At 73.1% G+C, this 18,783-nt stretch overlaps 1 protein-coding gene across 2 annotated transcripts; it reads right to left on the bottom strand.

The window, feature by feature from the left end:
• Window positions 1–34: 34 nt before the first annotated feature.
• On the bottom strand, window positions 35–14,923 carry THRA (thyroid hormone receptor alpha). 2 transcript variants are annotated; one of them, XM_054801744.1, is made up of 10 exons: window positions 14,797–14,923; window positions 8,909–8,968; window positions 7,954–8,157; window positions 6,659–6,720; window positions 5,369–5,469; window positions 5,134–5,281; window positions 4,699–4,904; window positions 4,143–4,289; window positions 3,798–4,056; window positions 35–3,072 (listed from the first exon to the last, which is right to left on the bottom strand). In XM_054801744.1, exons 3-10 carry the CDS (start codon window positions 8,004–8,006, stop codon window positions 2,822–2,824), a joined length of 1,227 nt encoding a protein of 408 aa, XP_054657719.1. In that variant the 5' UTR covers window positions 8,007–8,157; window positions 8,909–8,968; window positions 14,797–14,923; the 3' UTR covers window positions 35–2,821. The 2 variants fall into 2 exon arrangements, with proteins under 2 accessions (XP_054657719.1, XP_054657720.1); XM_054801745.1 differs by lacking the exon at window positions 14,797–14,923 and adding an exon at window positions 14,551–14,571.
• Between the last annotated feature and the right edge of the window lie 3,860 nt (window positions 14,924–18,783).

Here is an 18,783-nt window from a genome sequence, read left to right as displayed (position 1 = left end):
TTAAAATCCTGACCAAAACACAAAAGGGTTTAAAATCGCACGTCACAGACTGTGATTGTCACGGAGCTTAGCGGCCCCCCCCCTCCCCGTCCCGCGCCCTACATTCAGCGACGCCGGCCGCGGCCCCCGCTGCCACCGCGGCACCATGCATAGTAGGGGGACCCCGCGCCGGGCCGTGCCGAGCCATGCCGGGGCGTGCTGAGCCGTGCCGGCTGGGCTCGACGCGGCCCCAAGCAGGGGCAGCTCCGGGAGCCATGAGGTATGTGCTTGGGGGGGACGGGGGACGCGGGGACGGGGGACACGGGGACGGGGATGGCCCAGGGGAGGCAGCGGGGGGGGGGGGGGGGGGGGGCACCGGTCCTGCCCCCCCAGGCGAAGCCGGGGCCGACGCTGGACGTGCGATGGCGACGCGAGACGGAGACGAGAGGGAGCGGCCCGGGGGGCGCGGGGGGGGAGTGCGAGGGCGTGCTGGCCGGCGGGACGGGGGTCGGGCTGCGCCCCCCCAGGACGAGCTGCCCCAGGGCACCGTGCTGCCACCCGGGGGGGGGGGGGGGGGGTCACGTTTGCTGCTTAAGACACGTCCCGCAACAGCTCTGCCCTGCCGCGCGGGCAGGCAGCGAGTGTGGGCAGCGTGCAGGCAGCACGCAGACAGCGCACAGCATCACACGGACTGCGCACCAGAACACACGGGCATCGTGTGGCCATCGCACGGCCACGGCACCGGCATCGCACCGGCATCGCACCAGCACGCACGGCCGCTGCACCGGCATCGCACGGCACAGCGTGGCCGTCACACGGGCACCGCTCCAGCGCGCGCAGCCGTTGCACCAGCATCGCACGGCACTGCCATTGCTCTGGCATCGCACGGCATGGGCATCGCCCGGGGGCCGTGCCGTGGGGGCCGCAGCCCCTGCCCGCGCCCGAAGGCACGCGTTAAGGCCGGCGCTGGACAGCAGGCACGGGGCAGGGCTGAGCGCGACCGCGGGCCAGTGCTGCCGGGGGGGGGGGGGGCGTGAATCCCCCAACCCTGCACCCCCCAGCACGGGCGTTAGTGTTTCCTATTGCACAACCCGCAGCCGGTGCCGGCGCAGCCGTGCCTGGTGGGGGCCACGCCGGGACACCCCCCCCTCGCCCCGTGCCGGGCACCCGGGGTGAGAGTTTAAGACATTTTGCACCAAGTGCAAAGCTGGCCCTGCTGCGAGGGGCCGAGGGCACCGCGACACCCCCCCCGCAGCCGCGAGGGCACCCACGGGTGCCACGGCCCTGCCACGCCATGGCCCCACTGCACCCCCCGACCCAGCTGCAGGGGGTCCGGCGGGGCCCCCAGACACGACCCCGGGGTGGGGGGGGGGGGGGGGAACCGGGGTGTGGCGGGGAGCCCGGCCCGGCCCCCTGTGCCCGGGGTGGGGTGGGGGGGGTAAGTGTCTCGTGTTGGGATTTCTGCTTTTAAACGACCCGTAAAAAGATTTTTTTTTTTTAATTACAAAAATTATATATTTTATATATATTTATATATATATATATATTAGCTTAGGTGGGCCCCGGCAGGCTGCCTGCCTCGCCGGCCGCCCCCCGGCCCGCGCCCCCCCTCGGCCTCCGCCTGAGGTAAGAAAAAATTCACAAACCTAAATTGGGGGGGGGAAAAGGTGATAAAACCATTCCCGGGTGCCCCTGCCGCAGCCCTGCCCCCCGCCGAGCCAGGACCCCCGGCCCCCCTTACCCCCCCCCCGCCCCGGGCCCCCTGCCAGCCCCCGCCGCAGCCCGGCCCCCCCCCGGGAGCACGGTGGGGGGAGCGGTTGGGGGGGTGCAGCCCCCCGAAGTGCTGCTGCTGGGGGGCTGGGGCAGTAGTGCAGTGGGGGCCGTGCGGGGTCCCGGGGCGGGGGGCACTCGCTGCCCCCCCCCGCTGGCACCTCCGGGGCCATTGCAACTTCTGACGGACACAACAAATAAACCCACGAGGATGGGGGGGGGGGGGGACACAACAAAAAAAAAGGACAACAGAAAAGGTGGGGGTATGGGGGGGCGGCCGCAGCGGGTCCCCAGGGCCCCCCCCCCCGGTGTCCTGCAGCGCCCACCGTCCGCGGCGCTTGGCACAAAATTGTCTCCTCTCAGCCCAAAAAAAGACAGAGAAAACCAAAGCCCCAAATCTGGCCCCAAATTTTTGGGGAGGGGTGTGCTGGGGAAGGGGGGGGGCCACCCCAGCCAGGGCAGACCCAGAGGCCAGCGGGCTGAGGGGGGGGGTGTCCACCAGCCCTGCACCCCCATGGGTTGGGGTCCCCCTCGCCGCTGCTGTGCCCCCCGTGTGCCCCCCACCCTGCTATGGGGGGGGGGTCCTAGCCCCCCCCCCGGCCCCCGCGCCGCTGCCCGGCCAAAAGTGCATGTGGCCGCGGCCCCCCCGGCCGGGGCAGCCTCTCCCTGTGCAGCCCAGAGCCCCCTCCTCTCCTCTGCTCTTCCTCCTCCTCCTCCTCCTCCTCTCTCCTTCCAAAGTGCAGTTAGTTTAATATTTTAGCCTCTCAGGGAGGGAAATAAATGCTTAAAAAATAATAATCTAAGAAGAGAAGGACAATAAAGGAAACGCTCGACCGTCGGGGCCCTTCCCTGTGCAAACAAACAAAATTCGTCAAGTCCTGGGGCGCGGGGGGGCGTCGGGGGGGGGGGCAGCTGCGGGGGGGGCACAGCCAGACCCCCACCCTGGGCGCAGCATCCCCCCGCCCTCACCCCTGGGTGGGGGGGATGTGCAGGGATAAGAAAAATTTGGGGGGTTGGAGGGAGGGGGGGGGGCAGAGCGGGGCGGGGGGGCCATGGGGAGGGGGTGGCAGCCCTACACCTCCTGGTCCTCGAAGACCTCGAGGAAGAGGGGGGGGAAGAGCTCGGTGGGACACTCCACCTTCATGTGCAGGAAGCGGCTGGCATGGCAGGCGCCGATCATCCGCAGATCCGTCACCTTCATCAGCAGCTTGGGCCAGAAGTGGGGAATGTTGTGTTTGCGGTAGTTGATGTAGTGCTCGAAGGCCAGCAGGTACGTCTCCTGGCACTTCTCGATCTTCTCCACGCAGATCAGCCCCGTCCGGTCTGCGGGCACAGGGAATCGGGCATCCGGGGAGGGGGGGGGGGCGGTTCGTTCTCCCGAAAGGCTGCGTGCCACAGATGCCCCCCCCACACACACCCGGGTGTTGGGGTCCCTGCCCTGTAGAGCCCCTTCAGCCCGGCACGGCTCCCCAGGACAGAGAGGTGCTCGTCCCGTGCACCCCGTGTTCCTGGGCACTGGGGGTTGGGGTGCCCACTCCCTGCACCCCCAGGCTGCTGTGGCGCTGGGGATTAGGGTGCCCACCCCTCCCACCCCTTCAGCCTGGCATGGCTCTCCGGGGCACGTGGAATTAGGGTGCTCACCCCCCATTCTCCCAGCACAGCCTGGCACAGCTCCCCAGGAGCATTGGGGTGCCCACCCCATGCCCCCCCCCAGCTCCCAGGGCAGCGGGCATTTCAGTGCCCACCCCAGGAGCTCCCAGCTCGCGGCACTAGGGTGCCCAACCTCATGCACCCCGGGGCACTGGGGTGCCCACCTCATATCCCCCCAAAGCCAGTGGGGCACCGTTTCCCCAGGGTGCCCACCTCAAGCACCCCCACAATGCTGGGGGCTCAGGGCATCGGGGTCCCCACCCAACACCCCCCCAAGATGCTGGGGGCTCTGGCATTGGGGTGCCCACGCCATGCACCCTTATGGCTCCCCAGGCACTGGGGTGCCCACCCCATTCCCCCCCCCCGGCAGCCCTGGGGGCGGATGTTGTTGCCACTACCTGAGGACATGAGCAGCACGGCCTGGAGCAGGGCCACCTCGGTGTCGTCCAGGTTGAAGGCAGAGAGGGACTTGCCCAGGTCGAAGATGGCGTCGGAGACGACGCCGAGGCCGCCGTTCTTGAGCTGCTCCCGCTTGACGGCCATCTCCCCGCTGAGCGTCAGCGTCTCGCTCTCGGGGTCGTAGCGCACGGCCGCCCGCAGTGACATGATCTCCATGCAGCAGCCCTTCAGCAGGATGATCTGGTCTTCACAAGGCAGCTGGTGGGGGGAGACGGCGTCAGTGGGGGGGGGGGGACGACTGCCGTGGCCCCAGCCCTGCCACCCACCCCCGGCCCCCCCCTTACCTCCGAAAACATGGGCAGTTTTTTGGCAAAGTCGACCACGCGGGTGATGGCCGGGGTGATGATTTTTGTAAACTCGCTGAATGCCTCCAGGTCGACTTTGTCCCCATCGGGCATGGAGGCCATGGGCGACTGGCCGATGTCCTCGGGCTGCGGGGACGGATGGCAGGGTTGGGGGGTGCGGTGTGAATGTGTGTGCCCCCCCCCCAGCCAGGGACCCTCGTCATGGTGGGGGAAACCGAGGCAGGGCTTGGAGCGGGGCAGCAGCCAGGAGAGGGAGCTGTGTGCGAGCACTGCCATGGGGACAGGGACGGGGCCACCCCGCGGGGCACAGCTGTCCCCTTCGGTCACCGCTCACCCCTTAACCCTTCCGGGGGTGAGAGGCTCAAGGACACCGGGTGACGTCCCAAACCCCTCGCTCCAACCGCCCAGCTGGTGCAGGAGCACCGTGAGTACTGCCTGCCACGCATGCACCGAGTGTGCGGGTGCTCAGCCGGCACCAGCCAGGGCAGGGGTCCGGAGGCGGGGGTGGCGGGCTCCCCCCGCCCCGTGCCCTCACCAGGAATTTCCGCTTCTGCTTCCAGTGGCTGCCCTGGGCGTTGGTGCTGCGGTGGGCTTCTGTCACCACGTGGATCAGCTCCCACTCCTCCGCGCTGGGGTTGGGGCGATGCTGCAGCGACTTGATCATTTCCTCCTTCCGCCGCCGCTCCCGGTTCTCCTCGATCAGCTTCCGCTTCGCTACCCGCTTCGAGTCGTCCAGCACCACTGCCGGGAGCCCCCCCCCAACCCCGTCAGCTGGCACCTCCCCAGCCCCCCTGCCGCGCCAGACATCCCAACCCACGGTTGCAGCACGGCATTCCACACCCGACACCCCAACCTGCTCCTGCGGCTGCACCGGGCACCCCGACCCACCCCGCGGCACCGCCAGCCGTGCTGGGACCCCAACCCGCCCCCACGGCAGCAGCGGGCGTTCCCCCGTGCCCCCCGCACTCACGGTCCATGGCCATGCCCACGGAGATGCACTTCTTGAAGCGGCAGAGCTGGCACTGGTTGCGGGTGATCTTGTCGATGACACAGCAGCCATCGTACTTGCAGGAGTAGGTGGGGTGCAGGTTCTTCTGGATGGTCCGACGGAAAAAGCCCTGGGGACAGCGGGGGGGGATGACGCGACGAGCCCCGGTGAGGCCCCCCGCCCCTGCCCACCCCCTGCCCGCACCCTGCCCTCTCACCTTGCAGCCCTCGCAGGTGATGCAGCGGTAGTGGTAGCCGGTGGCTTTGTCCCCGCACACCACGCACTGTTCATCTTTGTCCAGGTAACTAGGGATGTACCCTGCGGGGCGCCGCGCGTCAGGGACCCCCGGCACGCCCCGCCGATGCCACCGCGCCTCCTCCCATCCCGTGCCTCAGTTTCCCCTCTATGGCAGCATCTGCCCCCAGCCCTGCCGCTGCCCCCCGCCCCACTGCAGGCAGCCCCGGCATGGGAAGGGTTAAAGGCTGGGGGAGCTGCCCGAGCCCCCCCCCTGCAGCAATAAAGCTTCCATTATCCAGCTCCCCAGCCGGCTGCGGGGGGGCGTCCCCGGCGTCCCCCCCCAGCACACAATGGCCCACTGTCCCCGCTATTGTCCGGGGTCCCCCAGCCTGGCAGCCTGGGGACCAGCCCCCCAAGCCCCCCCATCACCGGCCTCACGAGGAAACTGAGGCACGGAACACCCATGATGCACGGGAGGGGGGGGTCCCCAGCACCCCGGGATCCCCGCACCCCCTGGGACAGGGCAAACCCAGGCGTGGGGGGGTCTGAGAGCCCACCCTGGTGCCCTGCGGGTGCCGGATGTGGGGGGGGCCCCGGGTCCTCCCCCCACCCCCGAGAGCGGGGAGGGGTACGGGGGTTGGGCTGGGAGCCGGATGCCCGGGTCCCTCCACCGGCCCCTCCCGCCAGCAGGATCCCGCCGGCGCCGGCCGCTCCCCGCTGGGGAATGGGGCTGGGCTTGGGGGGCAGCGCCCGGCCGGGCCCCCCTTATCTCCCACCCCTGGGTGCTGCCGGCCCCGATAGCGCCGGCCCGGCCCGACCCATGGCCACGGGGCGTGGAGGGGGACGAGCACCCCGCGGGGATGTGGGGTTCCGGGGACACTGCGGGACGCAACAGGGATGTGGGGTGCTGGAGAGTGGGGTGTCCAGGGGACCCCGGGGTGCCCGGCAGGGACGCGGGGTGCCCGTGGGATGCAGGCAGGACACGCGGTGCCTGCGGAACCTGGTGAGAATGTGAGGTGTCCGGCAGAAACATGGGGTGCCCTGGGGTGCCCAGCAGGGGTGTGGGATCCCCAGCAGACCCCAGGTCACCCACCAGGGACATGGGGTGCCCGCGGGACCCCGGGGTGCCCGGCAGGGACGCGGGGTGCCCATGGGATGCAGGCAGGACACGCGGTGCCTGCGGGACCCGGTGAGATTGTGGGGTGCCCAGGGGACCCCGGGGTGCCCGGCAGGGACATGGGGTGCCCAGGGGCCCCTGGGGTGCCCGTACCTGACATGCTGCTCTTCACCAAACATTGGCTGCTCTTTCTTTTGCGCTTGCCATCCAGCCACCTGCGGGAGGGGGCCAGGCTGGGACGGTGCCCCACGGCCCCCCACACCCCCACCCCGTGCACCCTCCCCACCCGCAGCTGGGACGTGGGCACCCCTCACCCGGGTGGGGGGACACCGAGCAGGGGCGATGCCACACGTGGGGTCCGGCCCACCTGGGGTGTCAGAGCGTGGACCCATGGGTGCAGGGTGAGGCGGGGACCCTGGGGACCCCCGACCCGGGACGTGGCATCGCTGGGGGGGGGGGGGGGGGGCTGAGCTGGGGCGGGGGGGGGAGAAGGGGGGGGGGAGAGGAGTGGGGGGAGGGGAAGGGGGGAGGGGAAGGGAAAGGGTGGCGGGTGGGGGAGGAGAAGGGAAGGGGTGGGGGAGGGGCAGGGAAGGGCTGGGGGAGGGGAGGGTGGGGGAGGGGCTCATTTACAGTCAAAGACAAAATGTCCTTTTGGCTCAGCGGGGAAGTGACATCAGAGGGGCTCAGCCAATGGCTGGCGGCGGGGGTCCGCGCCTCGCCCGCACGGCACCAGCCCATTGGCGGAGGCGCCTGGCACGGCTGGGGCGGGGGGGCCCGACGCCACGGGGATGGGCACCTGCGGCTGGGGGGGGGGGGGCACACCCGGGGCGGGGGGGGGGGGCGGCGGGGGGGGGGGGCGGCGCGGGGGGGCCCCGGGCTCCAGCCCAAGGTGACCCCAGGCCTGGCTCCCCCGGGGCACGTGAGCGCGGGCGGCCCTCCCGAAATAGACCCGGGACAGGGTGGCCCGAGGGGCCCCGGCCGGGGAGGGGGGGGGGGGGCACTGGGAGAGGCCCCCGCGGGGGCACGCACGGGGCACGGGCACGAGTGGGGGACACACGGGCACGGGGACGCGTGGGGCACAGGGGTGCAGGGGGACAGCAGAGGCATGGGGACACACGGGGACACACGGGGCACGGGGACACACCAGGCATGGACGCGTACACGACCACGCTGGGATGCACGGGGACACACCGGGCACGGGGACACAGTGAGCACAGGGACACACAGGGCACGGGGACACACAGGGCATGGGGACACTTGGGGACACACAAGGCATTAGGATGCACAGGGCATGGGGACGCACAGGGCACGGCCACGTACACGGCCACGCAGGGATGCACAGGGACACGCAGGGCACTAGTGTGCACAGGGCACGGGGACACATGGTGACATGGGGGCAGAGGGGGCTGCAGCGGCAGTGCCAGCGTGTGCACAGGGCGGGGGCTCACCGGGTGTCCTCTGGCTCCGACAGCGGGTCCAGGGTGCTGGGCTTCTGTTCCATTCACCGCAATTCCATCAAGGAGCGCTCAGCACCGACCGAGTGGGCTCCGCCACCGGTGCCACGCGCGGGGGGGCCACGGCGGGGGGCTACGACGCGCGCCCCATGGCGCCCACCTCAGTGCTCAGCTCCACGCAGCATCCCGGGCCGGACCCTGCCGAGACAAACTGCATCTGAGCCCGGACCCCCGGTGAAGGGGGGGTGAGGGCTTCAGCCGTGGGCGGCCCCCCGGGAGCTCGTGCCGCGGCGCTGGGCTGGGCGAGAGCGAGCGGGGCGTGCAAGAACGCATGGAGCGTGCAGGAGCGTGCAAGAGTGTGCAGGAATGAGCAGGGCTGGGTGAAAGCGTGCAGGGTGTGCTAGGCTGTATGGAGCGTGCAACGGCGTGCAGAGCGCGTAGGGCTGGGCAAGAGCACGAGGGACGTGCAAGAACACGTGGAGTGAGCGAGGGCCTGCAGGGTGTGTGCAACAGCACGCGGGGCTGGGTGAGAGCGTGCAAAGATGTGTAAGAGCATGCGTGGGTGTGCAAGGCTGTGTGAGAGTGTGTGGGACGTGCGAGAGCGTGCAGAGGTGTGCAAGGCTGTGTGAGAACACATGGAGTGTGCGAGAGCACGCAGGTGTGCAGGCTGTGCAAGAGCACGCATGGGGTGTGCAAGGCTGTGTGAGAGCAAGCGGGGACGCACAAGCACACGCAGGGGTGGCAGCGGGTGCTGCACCCAGCCATGGGGCGGGGCAGGGCTGGGGAGCCCCCCACAGCCCCCCAAAGTGGTGGGGGGAGCCTGAGTGGGTGGGGGGGCCCCAGGGGAGCCCCCATGGACACCATGCCCGGGGGGGCGGGGCCAAGCCCCAATGCATTTGCCCCACGCACGCCCCCCCCCCACGTGCTGGGGGGGCAGGGGGAGACTTACGGGGCAGGGGGGTGCCGGGGACGCCGGGGGTGCGGGGCGATCCCTCCTCTGCGAGCTCTCCTGCAGCAAAGACACAGCGCAATGGGGCCGGGGCAGCACCGGGGGCCCCCACCGCCCCCCCCCTCACTGCAAACCCCCGTGATGGGGAAACCGAGGCACGACCCTGGCGGACACCCCCCCCCCCCCCCTCCGGGCTCCACATCCCAACGGGTGCCCAGCACCCACCCTGCCCGCCTGCAGCACCCCACCGGGATGGGGGGGGGGGGTGGGCGACGGGGTAGGGTGGGGGGAAGGCTGCTTACAACCGCCCCCCATGAACCCCTGGCGACCCGTCCCGGCACGGGGGTGCGTGGGGGGTGCGTGGGGCCCCCAGCCTGTGCCGGGTGGGGGGCGTGGGGCTGTGCCGGGCGCCGTGCCCGGCCCTCGGGCTCCTCCGCTCCGTGCGGGGACAGGCAGAAAGTAGGTCACGTTTGTCTTGGCCGCGGCAGAAATTCCTCCGGCGGATTTAAAACGCAGCGGCCGGGGCTCGGCTGCGCCCGGTCCTGTCCCGTCCGTCCGTCCCCCCCTCCCCGCTCCCGGCACCCCCACGCCGCGAGGCTCCCCGGCCCGGCCCCCTGGCCCCCCTCCAGCCGGGGATGCCCGGGCAGCGCCGGGGTGGGGGCGAGGGATGCTGCACCCACGGGTGCGCGGCGGCACCCCACGCGGGGTGAGCGCACGCATGCAACGCACGAGGGGGGGTTCACACGAGGGGTCTCTGCCACCCCCAGGCATGTGCCCTGTTTGGGGGGGGGGGGAATCGTCCGACCCGGCCTCTGCGGGGAAACCAAGGCACCGCAGGGCACCCCAACACCCCCGGGCCCCCTCCCCACCTCGGGGGGCCGGGGGGTGGGGGGGTGGTAAGGCCCCTCACCGTAGCTCCAGGCCGGGCTTTGGTGCCGGCCGCCGGCGGTACCTATAGAGCTGGGGCGGCGTGGCCGGGGGCTGCAGCAAATGTTTGTTCCATATGGGAACGGCGTGCGGAGACTTCCAAGTATAGGCACTGGCAGCGCGCCAGGGCTGCACGGCCCCGCCGGGCACCGGCCCCCCCGCCGCCCCCCACCCCCCTTCCCCCGGGACCCCACGCGCCAGCAGAGCCCCAACCCACTCGGTGCACGCGTGGTGCTGGGGTGCATCACTGCTGCGGCGAAGCTGGCACAGGCCGGAGCACCGGGCGCTCCGAAACCCAGCGTGGGGTGGGCTCAGCAGCCGCTGCCTCAGTTTCCCCGCTGGGGCGGCTCAGCCGGTGAGCAGTGTTGAATTAGAGGGGCTTAGGGCTAAAGCCGGGGCTCAGCGCCGCTACGTCGGGGCTCACCCGCGCCAGCGAGCGTCCCTGTCAGCCCCCGCCGACACCCCCGGGATCGCCGGCACCCAGCACCCGGCCAAGCCCCTGGTGCCACTCCAGGAACTGTCGCTCGAGGAATCCCAGCCGTGCTGGGGCGGCCCAGACAGACAGACAGACAGACACGGGAGGCGGCTCTCTTCCTCCTCCTCCTCCTCCTGTGGGACACATGCAATGAGTGCAGTCGGGTCTCAGCTGCCCGTGCTGCTTCCAGTGCCGGGTAGTACCCCAAACCGTGCGTCCCCACCCTGCGGGACCAGGTGTGGGGCTGGGTGGGAACGAGGTGGCAGCCGGTGGGGGCTCCCACCCAGCGCCCCCCCCCAGCCCAGACCCACGCCCAGGGGAGCGTTTCTGCTGAGTCGGGTGGTTGCAGGCGACGGAAAACAACCTGGGGGCAAAGTCCAGGGCTGGGCCGGTGGCGGGAGCCACGTCGCCCCATGGGGGGCACCCAGCACCCCGCTCCCCAGGGACGCCACCTGCGGGGTCCCCCTGGGATGGGGACCACAGCCCGGGGGACACCCCTCGACGAAGGCACCGGCCACCTCGGTACAGCCAGATGCGGGCGCCAGGTACCACGGATGCCCCATGAGGATGCCCAGTTGGTGTCCCTGCCCCCTGGGACAGATGGGCTCCGGGGGTCCTGGGCGCCCCCTCCCCCTGCCCAGCTGCCATCTGGGTCAGGGAGGTGAGGGCCTAAGCGCTTTAGCCAGGGTGCCAATTAGCGCGATTAGCACGGGCTGGGGGCAGGGCGCCATGGGCAGACCCGCCAGCCCCACGCCTGCCAGACACCGGCACGCGATGCCCGGTTGTGCAGGCGGCTGCGGGCAGCGGCACGGCAGCACCAGGGCAGCACTGCTCTGCCCCAGCCAGAGAAACCCTGGCCGTGCCGGCTGGCAGGACCGTGCCGTGGGAGCGCAGCCAGGCACGGGGGCACCTGCCATGGCACGGCTGGCAGCACCCGGCACATGCCGGTGCCCACATGTGCAGCTGTGCCCGGTGCCACATGCCTGTCCTTGCCCGGTGCCATGTGCTCACCCCACAACTCTGCCAGTGCATGGCATCCCATGGCCGGTGCCATGCGGTGCCTGGTGCCACGGGGTGCCTGGTGCCGTGGGGCACGCATGGCAGCGCGCAGTGGGGCCAGCGTGCCGGGAGCCTGCAGGAATCCCAGGCATGTGCAGCAGCTGGGCAGCCCGAGCACAGGGGATGCCATGGGCCTGACATCAGGGCAGCCCACCCCGTGCCACGGGGGACCCGCATGGTGCCCCCCTCCCCGTGCACGCAGGGTCCAGGCCATGCCCCGTACACCTCATGGCTCAGCAGCTCAGGGAAGCCACCGCCCAAGGGAGGGTGGGTGGCTGCAGGGACGGTGACCTGCCCTGGTGCTGACCGGGCACCCACGCCTGCCGTGGCCTCGCGCCTCCAATGAGTCCTGAACTGCTGCGATGGGGACCTGCGCCACGACACTGACCCCCTCCTGGCCCCGCAACCACCACGAACCCCAAGGACTCCTGGTGCCATTACGTCCAACTGAGGCTGTGACGACCGCTCCTTCCCACAGCGCCCGAGCGTGTGGCCAGCACGAGGTGGCAGCCCCGGCTCTGCTCCCTCTGCCCTGCTCGGTGGCTTTTGGCCGTACCTCGGTTTCCCCATCCCACCGGGGCCACCGGTGGGGAACTGCTCAACAGAGGAAGAGCCACGGTGCCACCTCCCCGAGCACCATGTGCCCCCCATGCCAGCACGGCAGGACGTGGCCAGCCCCCTGTGCACCCTCTTCCCCTCGCCACGAAGGATGCCCAAAGGAGACCCTTGGGTGCCCGGCATGTGCCAAGCGCCCACGGTCTCAGCTTGCCGGGGCAGCTGCGGGTCCCCAGCCCCGTGGGGTGCCCCTGTCCCCGAGGAGGCTGTGCCGGGATGCAGGGGAGCTATTCTCAGCACTTGGAGCTTGGCACGGGGATGGGGACGTTTCTAAATCGGGGGCTCCGGTTCACGTGCACCCGGGTGGGGGTGGTTCCTGGGTTCCCTCCCCGGGGGCCCCCACTCGCAGGGGGGATGGAGCCACCACCTCGCCACAAGGCTCCCGGGGTCGGCACCGCCGGTGGGGTGCAGGAACCAGCACTGAGCCCGTCCGGGGGTGCTCACCCCACCCGGGAAGGGGACACGCGGAACGGTCCCCACAGTGTCCCCGTGGCCGCCCGACCCCTGCCCGGCCGGGCCAGGTCGAGGGTCCGCAGTACCGGGGCCACCTCCGTGCGACACCGCCCCGGGGGGTCCCGGCCCCGCCGCGCCCCCCGGCCGCATCCAGCCTGCGCGGGGCCCCGGGCGTCCTGCCCGCGCCCGCCTTCGCCTTCACCACATCCCCCCTCCTCCTCCTCCTGCTCCCCCCCCCCCCCGCCTGGAAGGGGACCCAGGCGTCCGGCCCCGCCCCCGCGCTCCACCGCGCACCGGCGGCTGCGCGGGGTCCGGCGGGGCCGGGGGGGGGCCCGTGGGCTGGGACCCCCGGAACGGCCCGTCCCGGGCGGCTGCTCCAGGCTTTGCCGGCAGCCGCGCTCGCTGCCCCGGGAAAGAGCGCGGCGGGGCGGGGAGCAGAGCGGGGGGGGGGGGGGGCCGCTTCCTGGAGCAGCCGCCCCCCGGGAGAGGATGGGGGGTGCGGGCGGAGCCCCCCCCCGCCAGCGCCCGCCGGGATGCGGGGCCCCGGGGGTGCACGGCCTTTAGCGCCCGGACCGGGCTCCCCCCTCCGTTCTTCCTCCCCGGACCGCCGCCCGTGGGGCTGCCACGCCGCGGCCCCGCGAAGGTCACGGCCGCGGCGGGGCGGGGGGTGTCAGGCGGAGACCCCCGCCCGGGGACCCTCCCACTGCTGCCGGTCCGGGGGGGTGCGGGGCTGCACCGACGTGTGCGAACAGTTGCGGGGGGGCACACGCAGCCGCACGGCAGGGCGGGGGTACGGGGGGGGGGGTAAGCGCCGCGCCCCCACCCTGCGCCAAGACCCCCGGGCGGGGGAGCCCCCCCAAACCGGTTCCACCGGGGCCTGCCCGCACCCCACGGTGGCCCCGGCCCCTCCCGCCCCGTCAGAGCCCCGGGGGTCACCAGTGCCGGCGGGGGTCAGGCGGGGTGAGGCGCAACCCGGGCCCCCCCCGTGGCCGGGGCCGGCGGTGTCAGCCCCGCGGCGCGGGGGTCACGGCGGCCGCCGCGGCTGAAGGTCGGCGCGGGGCCGCCGGCTCTGCCGGGCCGGCGGGGAGGTCGAGCCGGAGGCCCGGGCAAGGCCGGCCGGTCCCGGGGTGACCTTGGCCGCGGCGCCCGGCTGCCCTGCCTCAGTTTCCCCGGTTCGCACGGGGGGACGCACCGGAGCCCGGACGGGACCGCAGCCTGCGCCCCGCCGGCGGCATCGAGACTGCCGCACCCCGGGCAGGATCTGGTCCCCCTGGGGTTGGGGTGGGGGGACGCGACGCTCAGCGGCACCCCCTCCTTCCCCCCGCGGGACCGCGGGGCAGCGTGGGGAGGAAAGCCCTCGCCACGCCCCGCGCCCCGCTCGGCAGGGGCAGCCAGCGGGTGCAGAGCCGGAGCCCCCCCCCCCCCCCCCCCAGCGCCGGGGACGCCCCCCGCTGCCCCCGCCCCAACCGGGAGCGGCCGAACCGCCCCCCCCCCCCCCGCGCTCTGCTCCCGGCGCAGAAAAAAATAATAAAAAAAAAATTAAAAAAAATCGCAGGCATTCCTGCCGCCGCTGCCAGGAGCGGGAGCGGGCGGGGACGGCCACGGGGCACTGCCACGGCCCCCCCCCGGCCCGGCCACGGCCTCCCTGCGGCGCCGTCACGGCCCGGCCGGGCCACGGCCACCCCCCCCCGCGACACGGCCACGGCCTGCCCACGGCACGGCCTGCGACCTGCCCACGGCGGGGCCGTGCCGCGGCTCGGCCCCGCACCCGTCACCGCAGAGCCACGCCGTCGCCACGGCCCGGGCCCACGGGCCCCCGCCACGCCACGCCACGGCCACGCAGCCGACGCGGGGCCGGGGGGCCATGGCCCTGCAGGCGGGCGGGGGAGCTGCTCGCCGTGCACGGTCCCCCCCCGCGGCCCCCCCCCCCGGCCGTGGCGTGGCGTGGCGGGCGGTGGGCAGCGGCCGTGCCCCGCGGGCAGCCCCGCGCTGCAGCAGCGGCGGGGGGCGCGCCCCCCCCCCCCCGGCCCCACGGGGGAACGCGTCTCCCCTCCCCCGAGCCCCCCCCCCGCCCCACGCCAAACGCTCGGATTTTTTCAAGAAAAATATTTACCCGTGTTTTTCCTCCCGGTGCGCGCTCGGGCCGGGGCCCCCCCTCTCCCCGCTCCCCGCTGCTCCCCACGGCTCCCGGCCCCCCCGCCCCGATACCCCCCACCCCCCCCGCCATTGCACGCACCGAACTGCGCCCGGGCTCAGCCGGGGGCGCCCGGGGGGGGGGGGGGGGCCGCGGCCGGCGGTAAACAACCGGGCTGCGGCGGGGCCGGGCGGGAGGCGGCGGCGGGGCCCGGTCGGGCCGTACCTGGGCGGCGGCGGCGGCGGCGACGGGCGCGGGGCGGGCGGCGGGCGCGGAGCGGGGCGCGGAGCGGAGCGGGGCGCAGCGGCGGCGGCGGCCGACGGCGCCTGGCTCCTCCCCCGGCCCCGCCGCGCCGCCCGCCCGCCCGCTCCGCCGCGGCCGCAGCCCCCTCCGCCGGCCGCAGCCGCTCCCTGCACCCGCCGCGCCCGCCCCACGGACCCCGTGCGGGGACCCACGGGGGAACGGCGGAGACGGGGATGGAGGGTGGCCCCCGGGAGCGGGCCCCACGGGACGGGGAGCGAGAGGGACGGGGATCACGGGGGTGGAGACTGTGCCCGTGGACGGGTGGAGATGGTGCGTGTGGGGAGCCCGGGACGGTGCCCGCAGGGAGTTGGGGACGGTGCCCGCAGGGATGCTGTGACAGTGACAACGGGGACAGGGGACGGTGCCCACGGGGTTGGGGTCTGTACCCAAGGGGGGCTGGGGACGGTGCCCACAGAGGCCCAGGGATGATGCCCGTGCCAGGGTGCAGATGGTGCCCACGGGGACGGGGGACAGCGCCCACAGGGGTGCTGTGACAGCGACAACGGGGTGTCCACAAGGGTTGGGGACAGCACCCAGGGGGACCTGAGGAAGGTGCCCCCAGGGGTTGGGGACAATGCCCGGGGTAGCTGGAGAAGGTGCCCACCGGGCCCCAGGGATGGTGCCTGTGGTGGAGGGGAGATGGTGCCCACGTGGGCTGGGGATGGTGCCCACAAGGATGCAGTGACGGTGACAATGGGGACTGGGGACACTGCCCACGGGGTATGGGGATGGTACCTAAGTAGAGCTGGAGACGGTGCCCACAGAGGCCCAGGGATGGTGCCCATCGCGGGGTGGGGATGGTGCCCACAGGGAGCTGGGGACAGTGTCCACGGGGAGCTGGGGACGGTGCCCACGGGGATGCAGTGACAGTGCCGATGGCGACAGGAGACGGTGCCCACAGGGGTTGGGGACAGCACCCAGGGGGAGGTGGGGACGGTGCCCGTGGTGAGGTGGAGATGGCGCTCATGGGGAGCTGGGGACGGTGCCCACGGGAGGTGAGGACGGTGCCCACGGGGCGGGGGCCAGCTCTGCACCCCGTGTGCCCAGCCCGGTCCCGGTGCGGCAGCACACACCCGGCATGGGGGGCTCACCCGGCCCCGCACCGCCCCGGGCAGGATCTGGCCCCGGCCCCGCCGGCCCCACGGAGCACTCGCACGGCGGGTGGGCCCTGCCCTTGCACCCCTCGGGAGGTGTGGGGCTGAGGGGGCTGTGGGGCAGGGATCCGCTGTGGGGCTGGGGCCGGATCCCGCCGTGGGGCGGGTCACGGGGCCGGGGGTGGCGGCGTGCACTGGGAGCGCGGGGGGGCTCGCTGGGGACGGTTCTGGGGGTCCCCCCCACGCAGCACCCCAACCCGCCCGTCCCACCCCACCTCCTTCCCAGCAGCCCCTGCGCCCACCCACCCCACCCCGGACTACACATCCCATCATGCCCGGGCTTAAAGGGCCGCTGCCGTGTGTCCCCCCCCGTCCGCCCCCCCTCACCAGGGACAACGCGGCTCGGCCCTGGGACCCCCGGGGGGCTCGGCCTGACCGTCCCCCCAGCCCCGTAAGCCGCCCCTCCGTGCACTGCACACGCAGTGCGGTGGCACCAGGGGACGAGGGTACCCAGGAGACAAGGGGATGACGAGGGTGATGGGGGTCCCCAGGGGATGAAGGTTTCCAGGGGAGGGTGGTACCCGGGGGATGGGGATAACCGGGGCACGGCAGCACCCAGGGGAGGAGGGTGCTCAGGGGACAGCGGCTCCGAGAGCACGGTGGTGCCCAGGGGATGGGGACACCGAGGACAGTGCTACCCAGGGGATGGATGGTGGTACCCAGAGGATGGTGCTACCCAGGGGATGGTGTGGTGGTACCCAGGGGACGGGGGTATTATGGCACGGTGGTACCCAGAGGATAGGGGTACCCAGAGGATAGGGGTACCCAGGGGATGGGGGTACCCAGGGCATGGGGGTCCCTGTAGCACCGCGGTGCCCAGAGCAGACCCCAGCCTCCACCCCAGGGCCGGGGACAGAGTGACAGCCTGGGGTGCCGGTGGGTGTCCCACACCCGTGGCCCTGTGGTCCCCACGGTCCCCCGGTCCCCATGGTCCCCTGGTCCATGTGCTGCCCCTGGTCCCCATAGCCCTGCACTCCCCGTGGCCCCCCTGGCCCCCCTGGTCCCCGCGGCACCCCGGGTCCCCCATCCCCAGGGCTGGCGGCAGCTGGGGCGCCAGCGTGGCAGGGGCAGGGTGGCGGCACCCCCGGCCCGGCCCCCGCCTGTACCGTACACTTTATCCTCAGCAAACACGGCGCGTCTGTGGCCGCCCCCCCCCCGCAATGCCGTCTGCCCGCGATAAGGCCGGGGCTGAGCTCGTCTGCCCCCGGCCCGCTGGGCTCGGCCACCTCAGCACAGCACCGTGTCCCCAGATCCCCCCGCCCGCAGCCACCCAGCACCTTCTGGCCCAACGGGGAAACTGAGGCACGGCTGGGGTTCGCTGCAACCCCCCCGGGGAGTGAATGGGCGCCTCTCCCACCCATCGCCAACCCCACCGCCCCTCGTCCCTGGCGATGAGCCTGCGAGTTGCCCCCAGTGCCACCCCCCGGACCCCTCTGTCCCCCACTACGGGCAGCGTGGGGACCCCATGCCCTGCGGCAGACCCCGAGCTGGGGGGGGACGAGGGACATGGAGGGGCCGCGTCGCTCTCGGGGCGCGATGCAGTCGGCCGGAACAAGCTCATTAAAATTCATCCCGCTGCTCTGCAGCGCGGAGCCGCTATATATAGCCTGAGCCCGGCGGCACGGCAGAGCCGGGGCCCCCCCCCGGGCCCCCCGGGAATGGGGTGATGCTGGGCGCAGCCTGGGCGCCTGCATCCCCATCACTGGAGGCCCCCGCGGGGCAGCACCCACCGCTGGCTGGGGGTCCGGGTGGCCCTGTGGGGGTGTCCCCCATCCCACCCCCGCTCCCACTGGGAGCCCCCCCCCCGGCAATCAGACCCCCCACACCCCATCAAACACCGGCGCAGGCGGGTGGGAACCGGCCATGTGCCCCCCCCCCCCCCGGGCAGGGACCGGCACCGGGGGGGTCCCGGCTGTCCCGGTTACCCCGCGGGAAGGGGAAACCCCCCGCGCCGGCCCCCGCTCGCCCCCCGCCTGCCCCCGGCGCTGGGAACGGCCCCGGCCCCTTCCGGCCCCCCCCCCCCCCCCCCCCCCCCCCCGGGGCTGGAGGCAGCTGGGCCGGGGCGCCCTGCCAAGGCCGGGGCGCTGGGCCGAGGGCTCGACGCCCTCCCCCCGCGCCGGCCACCCCCGCGCAGGCCCGGGGGGCTGGGACCCCCTTAGCGCATCCCACGCCCCCCACGCCCCCCCCCCAGGTCCAGGGTGGTTTCGGGGTGCTTTGCCACGGCGGGGGTGGGTGTGTGTGTGTGTCCAAGGGGGTTCCTCTGGTCGTGTCCCCCCCCCCCGGGGACAGGGACTGGCCCCCTTGGTCGCCGATGTCGTGCCGTGTCCCCCCCCGCCAGCTGCGGGGAGCGGCCCCCCCCCCCCCGGCACAGGAAATCCCTCCTCATGAATAGGGGCTGGGCCCCCCCGCCCCCCCCCGGTGCTGGGGCCCCTCGCCGGCTGGGCAGACGCTCGCCCGCCTAATCCCGGCCCCGGCGCGGGGGGATTTGCAGCGCCCCGGCCCCATGAATGATTAACCGGGGAATTAAGGGGCCGCGGAGCCCCCCCCCGAGCAGAGCCCGGAGGGCTGGGGGGGGGCAGCGGATGCCCGGGGCCCCCACCCCACGGAGGCACCTCCGGGCATCTCCGCACCCCGGGAGTGGGGGGGCTTCACCCCACTCGTGAGCCACACAGGGGTCCCCTGCCCGTGGGTGGGGGGTGCTGGGGGGGTCTTCCCCCCCCAGGGCCGTGCAGCCCCCCCCCCCCGGCCCTGCTCC

The sequence above is a fragment of the Grus americana genome, chromosome 22 (assembly GCF_028858705.1).
Source record: "Grus americana isolate bGruAme1 chromosome 22, bGruAme1.mat, whole genome shotgun sequence".
In the NCBI taxonomy this organism is placed as follows: domain Eukaryota; kingdom Metazoa; phylum Chordata; class Aves; order Gruiformes; family Gruidae; genus Grus; species Grus americana.
This window is presented reverse-complemented; position numbering and strand designations above follow the sequence as displayed.